General features: G+C 35.4%; 1 protein-coding gene across 1 annotated transcript in view; it reads left to right on the plus strand.

The window, feature by feature from the left end:
* GPR158 (G protein-coupled receptor 158) overlaps positions 1-13059 on the plus strand; it is a 449562-nt gene that overhangs the window by 301603 nt on the left and 134900 nt on the right. The window contains exon 5 of the mRNA XM_078075255.1: positions 8869-8937. Coding sequence (XP_077931381.1) covers positions 8869-8937 — 69 coding nt within the window. The remainder of the gene's footprint in view (positions 1-8868; positions 8938-13059) is intronic.

Below are 13059 nucleotides of genomic sequence, written 5' to 3' on the forward strand. Positions count from 1 at the left end.
CTGGAGGGCAATAGGAAACTGAGTGCCCATGGTTAAAGAGCCAGGATAACAAAAAGCACCTCCAAGATGCAGCATAAAAGGAACAGTTTGAAAGTACCTAGGGTATACAGGAAGATTTATTTACTAGTCTCAAAACATGCACTGGAGGGGTAGGGGTCTTTAAGAGACTTCTCCAAGAACAAAAAAGCTGTTAGGTGCCATTTCTCTTCCCCCTGCCCAGCCTAGATACCAGGACACCTGCAGGAACCAGCACAAACACCCCCCACCTAGTTTGCTAACGTGGCATGCCCTACCCCTGCATTCTCCTGTGGACTTCCCCTATCCAGTCCACACCGCTGTGCAGGGGTCCCTCCAAGCAGCACCTGACATGTCTCATTCTGCAAGCAGCCCTGACAGTGACCAGCATCACTCCAAAGGGACTTTTGCCCTGTGGGAGATAACCACATACACCAGTTCAACTGCAACCCCAGCAATGGGCTGGGGGCAGACAACTGATCCGATTGCTGGCTCTGCCTACCAATAAAAGCCTTTCAGGAGACAACACAGGAAGAGCATCCTACAGTTCTCTGTGACCCCAGGACTAGACTGAGGGCAGGTATCTGGTCTGACCCAACTATAAGCCCAAGATGGCTGCAACTGGCCACTTCTCAGCACAGGGACCAAACTCTGCCCACAACAGGCAGAGAGTGCCATTGCAGATAACAAGTTGAAGGCAAATATGGCTCAACCACAATGGTAGGGTGCATGCAACATACTTAGGAGACACCCCTGAAATGCCAGGTTCTGGTGAACAGGGGGTGCTGTGCTACAGGGCACCACAGAATCTCTTCTTCATAAGGCCACTACTTTCAAGATCAGGAGATGTAGCTGACTTTCCTAATACATAGAAACAAACACAGAAAGTTAGACTGAGGAGTCAGGGGAATATGTCCCAAATGAAAGAACAGGACAAAATAACAGTAATAAAGAAAGATATTTACTGGACTTGAGGAAAGAATGAAGTATCTCAGTGAGACATTCAACAAAGAGAAAATATAGAAAAGAACCAATCAGAGATGAAGAACTCAATAATTTAAATTAAAAATGCACTAGAGGGAATAAGTAGTAGACTAGAGGAAGCAGAAAAATGGATCAGCAAGCTGGAAGACAGAGTAATGGAAAGCAACCAAGCTAAACAGCAAAAACAAAAAAAATAATAAAAAATTAGAAAAGGTAAGAGAACTCAGCAACTCATCCAGCATAATAATGTTCACATTATAGGGATCCCAGAAGGAGAAGAGAGAGAAAAGGAGGCAAAATTTTATTTGAAGAAATAATACCTGAAAACATCTCTAATCTGGGGAAGGAAACAGATATCCAGATTCAGGAGGCACAGAGAGCCCCCAACAATAACAACCCAAGGAGGTCCACACCAAGACACATAACAATTAAAATGGCAAAAAGTAGTGATACAGAGAAAGACAAGACAAGGATGTCTACTCTCACCACTTTTATTCAACATAGAACTAGAAGTCCTAGCCACAGCAATCAGACAACAGAAAGAAATAAAAGATATCCAAATTGGTAAGGAAGAAGTAAAACTTTCACTGTTTGCAGGTGACATGATACTATATACAGAAAACTTTAAAAACTCCACCAAAAAAAAATACTAGAACTGATAAATGAATTCAGTAAAGTCACAAGATACATTATGAATATACAGAAATCTGTTGCATTTCTATACACTAATAATGAAGTAGCAGAAAGAGAAGAAAGCAATCCCATTCACAATTACACCAAAAATAATAAAATAATTAGGAATAAACTCAACCAAGGAGGTGAAAGACCTGTACTCTGAAAACTAGAAAACACTGATGAAAGAAATTGAAGATGACATATACAAATGGAAAGATATTCCATGCTCATGAATTGGGAGAATTAATATTGTTATAATGTCCACTATCCAAAGCAATCTACAGATTCAATGCAATCCCTATCAAAATATCAACAGCATTTTGCACAGAACTGGATCCTAAAATTTGTGTGGAACCATAAAAGACGACAAATAGCCAAAGCAGTCTTGAAAAAGAACAGAACTGAAGGTATCACAATCCCAGGTTTCAAGATATACTACAGAGCTATAGTAATCAAAACAGTATGGTACTGACACAAAAATAGACACACAGATCAATGGAACAGAATAGAGAGCCCAGAAATAAACCTACATTTTTTTTGACAGTATGACAAAGTGGGCAAGTATATACAATGGGAAAAAAGATAGTCTCTTCAACAAATGATGGGAAACTGAGAATGAAACTGAACTACTTTCTTATACCATACACAAAAATAAACTCAAAATGGATTATAGACCTAAATCTGAGACCTGAAAGCATAAAATTCTTGGAAGAAAGCATAGGCAGTAATCCCTTTGACATGAGCCATAAAAACAATTTTCTTAGATATGTCTCCTTTGGCAAGGGAAACAAAAGTAAAATTAAACTATTGGGACTACACCAAAATAAAAAGCTTTTGTACAGTGAAGGAAATCATCAACAAAACAAAAAGACAACCTACTGAATGGGAGAAGATATTTGCACATGATATATCTGATAATGGGTTAATATCCTAAATATATAAAGAACTTACACAACTCAACATCAAAAAAATAAATAGTCCAATTAAAAAATGGGCAGGGACCTGAATAGACATTTTTCCAAAGAAGACATACAGATGGCCAACAAACACATGAAAAGATGCTCAACATCACTCATCAGGGAAATGCAAATGAAAACCACAATGAGTTATTACCTTACACCTGTCAAAATGGCTAAAATCAAAAACGCAAGATGTGGAGAAAAAGGAACCCCCATGCACTGTTGGTAGAATGTTGGTGTAGTCACTGTGGAAAACAATATGGAAGCGCCTCAAAAAATTAAAAAATAGGATTATCATATGATCCAGTAATTCCATGACTGGGTATTTACCCAAAGAAAATGAAAACATGAATTTGAAAAGGTATATGCACCCCTATGTTTCTTGCAGCATTATTTAATATAGCCAGGATACTGAAGCAACCCAGATGTCCCTCGATAGATGAATGGATCAAGAAAAAGTGGTATATATACACAATGGAATATTAATCAGGCATAAAAAAGAATGAAATTTTGCCATTTCCAGCAACATGGATGGATCTAGAGGGTATAATGCTAGGAAAAAAAAAGAGAAAGACACATACCATATGATTTCATTCATATGTGGAATTTAAGAAACAAAATTAAAAAAAGAAAAAAGAGAAAGACAAAAAAAACAGACTCTTAAACATAGAGAACAAACTGGTGGTTGCCAAAGGGGATGGGAGGGTTGAGTGAAATGGTGAAGGGGATTAAGAGTATATTTATCATGATGAGCACTTAATGTATAGAAGTTATTGAATCATTATATCATACACCTGAAACTAATATAATACTGTATGTTAATTATACTTAAATAAAAATTTAAAATAAGTAAAATAAATAAAATAAAACTCTCTAAATTGATTTTATTTCACTTTAGCAATCTCTGTCCTGAATATATTCTTTTGCTTTTTCTGTACTTTTTTCATTGCTGATAATGTTTTGGAAAAACCAATACTGATTTTAACTAACCACATTTTGGGCAATTGTTCCCTGACAAATTTTCTAAATGTGAATGGTTTTTCAATATTTCATCACAGATCTTCTAAGACCAAGTAACTGCATGTAGTCTGTCAAACCAGATGTAGTCTGTTCTCGTTTATTTATATAACTGTAAATAAAATTATTAAAAAATAGCATCCTCATATTTCTCAATGTTAGGATTCTCTTTAAGGCCACTTTTACATCTTGCTTCCAATTTGTTACTGTGTAATTGTTTCATCACGTGTTTGTTTATTTGTAATCTCCCTGTCCATGGATTTCTCTAAAGAAATAGAAGAAGTCTGTTCTGCTAGCATGGCTAATTCTTTTTGTAAATGATATAGATTTACAGTCTTGGTTTATGATCCAAACCTATGCCAGTTCATTCTTTTCAGAATCTAATTCTCTTGCTTTATTATATTTTCATCATGCATTCTGAGGTACAGCTGTGTAAAACTACCTTCATGCTCACAGGTTCCTTTTGTAATAGAAAGAAACTTTAATTGCTACAAGACTAAAGAAATCAGCTATAATTGAATATTTTCAATAGATACACAGATCAATGGAACAGAATAGAGAGCCCAGAAATAAACCTACATTTTTTTTGACAGTATGACAAAGTGGGCAAGTATATACAATGGGAAAAAAGATAGTCTCACTGTTTTAGCAAGATACACATTAATTTCCCCAGTGGCTAAAAATGTTTTAAAAATATAAATGAAGTAGTTAGTCCTTGCAGAATCAAGGAAATAATGACAAACCATTTTAATTGTTTTTTAAAAAGCAGACTTCAGCATTCTCATCGCCTTATTACTTCCAGTGACTTAGCTTCCTCTGGATGCCTACATCATGAGTAAATCTTGTGACAACTGCAACTGTGCTTCATCTTATGCCTCTCTACCTTGCATCCAAGGATTATGGAATTTAGAAATTGACTTTGACATAATTTAATAAAATTTGTATGATAAGATTAGCTCTTTTCTTTAGTATACAGGTTTGATACCTGACTGTTACAAACTTTCTTTAAGTCAGTTCAGAAAGTTTAAGAAATGGGGCAGGTGGGGTGGAGTGGAGTGAGGTGAAATCTGCACACCTCTATTGTAAACTCTGGAATTATATTTATTAGGCTTTATAGATTCTAAATGAGAGAGTTAGGCTCAATGATAACTCCCCCAGCTCTATATTTACCAGTAAGTATCATAAAAATACTGTTTGTTAATTTTATGCATCCGGTTGGTACTGAATAAAAACTTACTAAGTAGATACTAGTTGGGAAGACCTTCGTTTAGACTTCTTGGCATATTATGATGCCTAGTGGTGGAATTTTCCAATAGCTAAATTGTCACATTTTAGAATACTTTAATTTTACTTAATTTAATTATTAAAATGCATATTACATAACAATGCATGATTACATCTCCAAAGAAATGAATATATTTTTGAATAAGTTGCTCTGTCCTCAAATCTATCCACTCTTCCAGAAGAAAAAAAAAAAACCTTGTTATCAGCTTGGTATGTATCTTCCAGATATGTATTTGATATATTTATATATATCTAGAATATATATGGTGTTGACTTGTATTATGTATGTATTTTAAATAAATAGTGTATTGTATATTATTGATCCTCTTTCAATAAAGTTTTCTCAGAGTTTCTCAGTTAGCAATTCTGGTTAAAGGGTTACATACCACCATTTCTATCTCAGGCACAACTGTAAAGGAGATGAAATTATCTCTTGGACTCTATTATTTTGCTCATTATATCCCTTGCTCATCTTCATTTTTCTTTTTTTTAAAGTTTTTATATTAATTCCAGTTAGTTAACATACAGTGTAATATTAATTCCAGTTAGTTAACATACAGTGTAAAAAAGTTTCAAGTATACAATATAGTGATTTAACACTTCCATACATCATCCTGTGCTCATCACAAGTGCACTTCTTAATCCCCATCACCTGTTTCACCCATCCCCCCACCACCTCCCCTCTGGTGACATCAGAGTCTGTTTCTTGGTTTGCCTCTTTCTCTTTTTTTTTTTCCCTTTGCCTGTTTGCTTCATTTCTTAAATACTACGTATAAGTGAAATCATATGGTATTTGTCTTTCTCTGACTGACTTATTTCACTTAGCATAATACTCTCTAGCTCCATCCACATCAATATAAATGGCAAGATTTCATTCATTTTGTGGCTGAATAATAGTCCATTGTAAATATATACCACATCTTCTTTATCCATGTATCAGTTGAGGGACAATTGGGCTGTTTCCATAATTTGGCTATTGTAGATAATGCCTATAAACATAGGGGTGTGTGTCTCCCTTTGAATTAGTATTTTTGTATTCTTTTGGTAAATACCTAGTAGTGCAATTCCTGGATCATACGGTATAGTTCTATTTTTAACTTTTTGAGGAACCTCCATACTGTTTTCCAGAGTGGCTGCACCATCTTCATTTTTCAATCCCTCCTCTTTCCTTCCTCATCCTATCACTTAGACTTCAAGGAAAAGATTTCTGTTCTTCACTTTGAACTTAAGTCAGCATGTTACTTACAACATTTGTATATTAATCCTTGGCACCAAGTATAAAATAAAAGGTTTTTCTCTAGTTCAAAGAACTTCCAGTACCAATAAGACAACAGGGAAATGTTTTAGGGAGCATGAGGTTTCTTTTTTTGTCCCTGAAGTCCTACCTATTAGGTACCTACTCATTCTGTGAGGCCATGAAGCCAACTCAGTCCAAGAATATTTTGAAAAGAAAAGTGTACATTTTGAATAGGCCTTCCATTTGATTATGGAACCACTTGTTGGGATTCCAGTTAATAATTTGAAATTATGGGCTCCTCTGCTCAGCCAGGAGCAAGGCAGTGAAGAGTTAAGAAGATTGCTCAACAAAAGGAAACAGGTTATTTACTCTGAGAATATATGCACCACTACCGCTGTTATGTAGTAATAACTATTGTAATGCAGCTAAGAATTACTGGCCCTGAAACAAACAAAAAGAACTCTTGGGTTCTCTACCCCCACTTTGGGCTCTTCTGAGGTCATTTGGATTCCAAGCATTAAAAAAAAATTTGACTGCTACTACTATGGATTTCAAATTCACCATCCTGGTGCTGTTTCTTACTTTGAAGAGTGTATACCTACTTGCTAAGAATCAGGCATAATAGTAGCCATTTTGTATACTTTACATTTTATTAAAACCCTCATATTTAATAAGATAAATATTAGGATGCCCATTTTATGGGTGAAGACTTTGAAATTCAAGGTGACCTACTCAGTAATTGTTTCATAATTCAGACTGAGATGAAGAGAACTTCAAAGTCTGTCTTTTCCATTAAACCTTGCAGCTTCTCTTCATATCCCTTTCTTTAAAACAATATTGCATAGAGGGGGCACTGGGTGGCTCAGTCGGTTAAGTGTCAACTCTTGATTTCTGCTTGGGTCATGATCTTGGGGTCATGGGATCAAGCCTGGTGTGGGGCTCTACCCTCCTCAGGGAGTCTGATATTCTCTCTCCCTCTTCCTCCGTTCCCACGTCCCCACCCTGCACTCACGCGAGCACGCTCTCTCTCTCAAATAAATCTTTAAACAATATTACATAGATTGTTTTATAAGCAGTCTTGTGTAATATTTTGGGCTCTCACTCTTAGTGTCATCTTTTTGTAAAGTTTTAAAAATCTAGTATTCATAATTAGGTATGAATGTAATTTGCCATCTTAGAAATTCCACCAGCCAAAACCCATCTACAGGCTTGCTGATAGAAGTTTTCTTTTCACTAAAAGCATCTGCTAGCTAAAATAAAGACCAATAGTGAGAAGCCACTTGAATAATCAAGTCTGTTCGCTGACTAAACTTGTTTCTCCTGCAAATTCTTCGATTAATGAAAGCCTTGAGTTCTTTTGAGGGATTACATAAAGTATTCCTCTATGTCTAACAATGTCCTAGCAGTGTTTTGAAGAGATATTATAATTTTTTTTCTCTGGCTGTCATTTATCTGACATTGTGTGGGGTTTTTTTTTGTTTGTTTTTATTTTTATCTGACATTGTTTTAATGTAATGGACTCTTGTGGCTTGAGTTTTTAGCTTCTTTTTGTTGTTGCAAAATCAGTTGCTACTACTTCAAATTATTTTCCTGTGGAGGTACTATATTTGCACTAGGTGTCATTTTTGTATATATTTCATGTTGCATTTAGTGAAAACACAGGTGTTCTAGAATAACCTGTTTTTGTGTTTGTATTTTTTTTAAGATTTTTATTTATTTATTTCACAGAGAGAGACATAGCGAGAGAGGGAACACAAGCAGGGGGACTGGTAGAGGGAGAAGCAGGCTTCCTGCAGAGCAGGGAGCCTGATGTGGGGCTCGATCCCAGGACCCTGGGATCATGACCTGAGCCGAAGGCAGACGCTTAATGACTGAGCCACCCAAGTGCCCCTTGTGTTTGTATTCTTAACAAATATATTTACTCTGTATTGATACTTGAACTCATTGAAGCAAAATTTTTTATTAGAAGATAAAATTCTTTGGTCTTTTATTTCTTGCCACTTCAGTCATTCTGCTTTGGAAAGATAATGCTATTTGAGTCTAACAAAATATCTTAAGATTATTAAGCATATTTATGCATAGTAAACTTTAAATAATTAGGAAATTATTCAAAAATCAATTTATTCTATTGAATTTTCAGTTAAGAATAATTTAAGCATATTCACAAGGTGAAATACCTCTGTTATTTAATGTGATTTATATTATTCACATAGTGGAGCTCTGTTAGGTGAGCTTTGGTGACTATTTTTGACATGATAGGATATATATTACTGAGATGCCAAGACCTTGTGTGTATGTCTGTTTTATCCACTAAAACCATCCTGCAAGTATTTGTGAAATGGTTAAGGGTTAGCATTCCATATGTACTTGTGGTTGATGTTTCAGAAATACAAGCAAGATATTTTGTATCTGTGAACTTCTTGGATTGAAAGGATCTTCTAAAAAGTGTTCTCAGCTGCTCAGATTGCTCATGGATTCAAATTTTAGAGAACAAAATTCCATGAAGCCACTGGCAATATCATCAAGTCCACCACCACCTTTATAGTCAGTCTTCTTTTAGGTTTCAGTTAAGTTCACTTCTGGAATACTAGCCAATTTTCATTTACTGGTTGAGGCATTGTCACAAGAGCATAAGTTCTTCCATTCTAGGAATGTAAATTAACAATGACTTTTTCTTTTTCTTTCTTTTTTTTTTAGAGCATCAGGGCATCAGGCCTTATCCTGTTGGAAACAATTCTTTTTGGGTCTCTGCTTCTATACTTTCCAGTAAGTAACATAATTGTATTTTAAAAATAACCATTTGTTTTATTTTGCTCAGACAGTAATTTTTATATATATGTGTGTGTATTTATATATATCTATATATCTATATCTATGTATGTATATGTGTTTATATAAATATATATGTATATATATGTATGTATATTATAGTATCAATAACTCTTCAAATATATATTACTTTTTTATATATCTATATACAAGTTTATATACCCGTATCTATATATAATAGACATATAAAGTGGAGGTAATCGTACTTTTCTTCCCAAATTTATGAAGAGGGTTGACTGCTTAAGTGAGCTAACATAAAAAGGCATGCTTGATATGTATGCTTGCCATATACATATAAATATTGGTTTCCTTCTTCCTTCCCTACTTGAATCAAAACCATGAGACACACCAACAAGTTTGTGCTGAAAAATTCCAGATGGTTACATAGAAAAATAAACAAAATAAATGTATGTGTGGTATTTGTGGCATAGATAATCCTAGTAGACTTCCTATCACCCTGGCAACCTGTCTGTAACCACAAGGTAAGTACTTATTTTCCTAATTCAATTCAACCGACTTATATTCAGCAGTTATTGTGTGTTAAGTACTATACTAAACTGGAATGTTTTGTGAGTGAGAGAAACTTGATTTCTCCTCTCAGGAAGCTTACAATTTATAGAATGAGATGAGTCCGTACAGGAAATTATAATATAATTGAAAAAAGCTGAGATACTGTGGAGGCAGGGTGCTGTGGAGACACTTAGGAGAGACAACTAACTAAGTCTAGGGAATAAAATATCACTCGACTGAGATCTGAAAGATGAGTAGATGTTAGAGAAAAAAAGGTAGGGCTTCCATGGCACCATGTGCTTTTTGGTTTACCTCTTACCTCACTAGCTGCTCCATTTCAGCCTTCTTTGCTGATTCTTAATCTTCTTTCCCACCTCTTAAGTGCCTCAGGCATCATCCTAGTGGAACTTCTCATGTTCTATATTCTCCCTCGGTGATCTCATCTAGTCTCAAACCGTTAAATACTGTTTATATACAATGACTCCCAAATTTATATTTCCAGCTTAGACCTTTCCCCTGAGCTCTAAATTCATATTCAATTGCTTACTCTGCAACTCCTTTTGAGGGTCTACCAGAATTCCCTATCATGTTCTTAACTGAGATACTTGATCTCCCACACACCGAAAGTCAGTCTCCTCTATCTCCATTGATGACAACTCTGTCCCATTGGTTACTCAGGCTAAAACTTGGGAGTCATTCTTGACAACTTTCTTTTTCTCACATCCATCAGAAACCCTTCCGAACATAGCAAAAACCCAACCACTCCCTCCACCTCATTCAGTGCTACCATCCTGGTCTAAACCACAATCAGCCTCTTCTGGATTATTGGCATAGTCCCTCCCTGGCCTCTGTCTCTCTACACTAACACCCCTGTGATCTGTCTATTTTCAAAGTATCAGCTAGTTGTAATGCCCAGTTTAGACCATGACACCCCTCAAAACTCTCAAAAGGTTCACAATTTTACTTATAGTAAAAGCCAATATTCTTAGAATAAGCTCCAAGATCTAACATGATTTGGATCCTGCCCCATATTTCCCGATTCTCTAACCCTCTTCCCCCACTCAGTGTTTATAAGGGTTCTTAATTTATTCAAGTTTTCTACTTCTTGAATTATATTTCTTCTTAAGATAGAAATTTATTTGGGTATAATCATTTTAACCTTTTCCATAAAATCATCCATATTACTAAAGTTGTCTAATTTACTAGTATGGAGTTATGCACAGTAATTAATAATAGAAGCAATATAATACAAAGAGTCTTTATCATGCCTGGGACTGTTTCTGTATAAATGGCAAGTTATGTATCATAACATTTCATCTTCCCCATAGAACTACCAGAAAGATGTTTAGCCAAAGTTATAGAATCACCCAATTAGGAAGTAAAGACCCAAATAACTTCACTAATCTGAATAATAATCATCTGAATATCTGTTGTTGCAGTCACCATCATCTTATTTCCTGAACCTCTGCTATTTTAAAATACGCTTTCTATCCAGTAGCCAGAAGGATATTTTTAAAATATAAAATCTAATCTGTCACTACTTCTATAGCTAGCTTCCCAGAGTTCTTAGAATAAAGATCAAAACCCTTGATATGGTGTATGATGTTATCTATAGTGTGGTCCTTGCCCACCTCCCCAGCCTCATCCAGTACCACTTTTCTTCTCACTTTCTGCACCCAGCTACTCTGACCTTTCCGTTCATAAATGATATATAATCTCTCTCATGGTGGTATTATAATGGCTCCCCAAAAATGTCCATTGTCCTAATCCCTGGAACCTATAAGTATGTTACCTTACATGTAAAATGGGACATGATGAAATAAAGGACTTTGAGATAAAGAGGTTATCATGGATTTTGTAGATGGACTCAAGGGTCCTAAGTGAAAATGAGAAGCAGAAGAGAGAGAACCAAAGAGAAACTATCGTGAAAAAGATTGGACTGACTCTTGCTGGCTTTGAAGATGGATGAAAGAAACCACAAGCCAAGGGATGTAGGCAGTCTCTAGAAGCTGGAAAAGGCAAGGAAACAGATTCTTCCCGAGAGCCTCCAGAAAGAACACCATGATTTTAGCTCTGTAAGATCCATTTTGAACTTCTAAATTCCATAACTGTAAGATAATAAATCTGTATTGTTTTAAGCCACTAAGTTTGTGGTAGTATGTTACAGCAGCAGTAAGAAACTAAGATGCCCCTTAGGACATTTTCACATGCTTTTCCTTCAGTTTTGAAGAGTCCTCCTTTCTTCCTACCTGCCCCTGCCCCCCGCCATCTCATGACTTCTTTTGCCTAATTAACAACTTGCTAGTTATCCTTCAGATTTCTACTTAAATATCACTTTTTTAGGAGAGGTTTCTTTCCTTGACTCCAAATCAGAATCAAATTCCTTTTAATAGTTTCTCATGGATCCCACCGTCTTTCTTGACAAACCCCATCTCAGTTTGTAAGTGTACATTCACAAATGCCATTATTTGATTAATGTCATTCTCCTGCACAAACTCTAGTTCTTTGAGAATAAGAAGATGATACAGTTATTTTGCGCACAGCCAAGTACCTATAACCATAGTTGAAGCACAGTAAATATGTAGTGAGTGAAAAAATGAGGATATACTTGAATGAATTTAGACCTGTACCCCAAACTAGTGGCTATTGTCCCATTGAAATAGTAGCTTCCAAAGAATCTGCTTGATTGTGGAAGGCTAAGCATGATGATCCTTATTAATATTACTTTATTTAGTGCTAACAGGCAGTAAAACACTTATTAATGTTATTTTGAGATGTTAGCAAAATTTCATTTTATTTTTTATAAGGTTCATATTTATTCAAATCAAGTGGTTATATTGATGAGCATGGGCGTAAAATCTATAAAAGAATTTTAAAGTCTCTTTATGGATGGATGGTTGAAGTACTCTGGAAAACAAGAACATTTGAAAGAAGAGTAAATTTTATGCTGCTAAATGTTCAAAGCAGTTATTAAAGACCCTTTCATTGACTGGTATACAATTTTGAAAGATATGTGATGGACCTGTACCTATGATGATGTCAGATACAGAGAAAAAAAAGGAGAAAGAAATGGAAATTTAAGAGGAATGTGAAGATAGCACTTCTGCTTCATAATTCTGATATGCCTGAGAGGGAAAAAAATAACAGAAAAGAAGACTTACCAAAAAAAAATCTAACAGAAACCTCATTATGTTGACTTCATGATTAATTAGCTATCTCTTTCATCGTTTATAACATATGTTTTTCTGTAACTGCTTGAGATATTAATATCTAGTTCCCAAGTTTAAACTGTGTACCTTGGTTTCAAGTTAGTTAGTGTTCATGCTCTGAAGACAGAAAGGGTCAGGTTACTTAATGAAGGTTTGAATGGAGCATAAGACACAGGGGAGGAAAGGAGATTAAAATATACTATTGATTGAGTCTGGTAAGGAAAGTAATTTTATTTTAGGTGAGAGAATGAGAGATGATATATCAGAAATTGTTAGGAAAGCTTTTTGCTACATAGGGTGTGTATATGTGCGTGGGTGCGTGTGCATAAAACATTCTTGA

The sequence above is a fragment of the Halichoerus grypus genome, chromosome 6 (genome assembly GCF_964656455.1).
Source record: "Halichoerus grypus chromosome 6, mHalGry1.hap1.1, whole genome shotgun sequence".
Lineage (NCBI taxonomy): Eukaryota > Metazoa > Chordata > Mammalia > Carnivora > Phocidae > Halichoerus > Halichoerus grypus.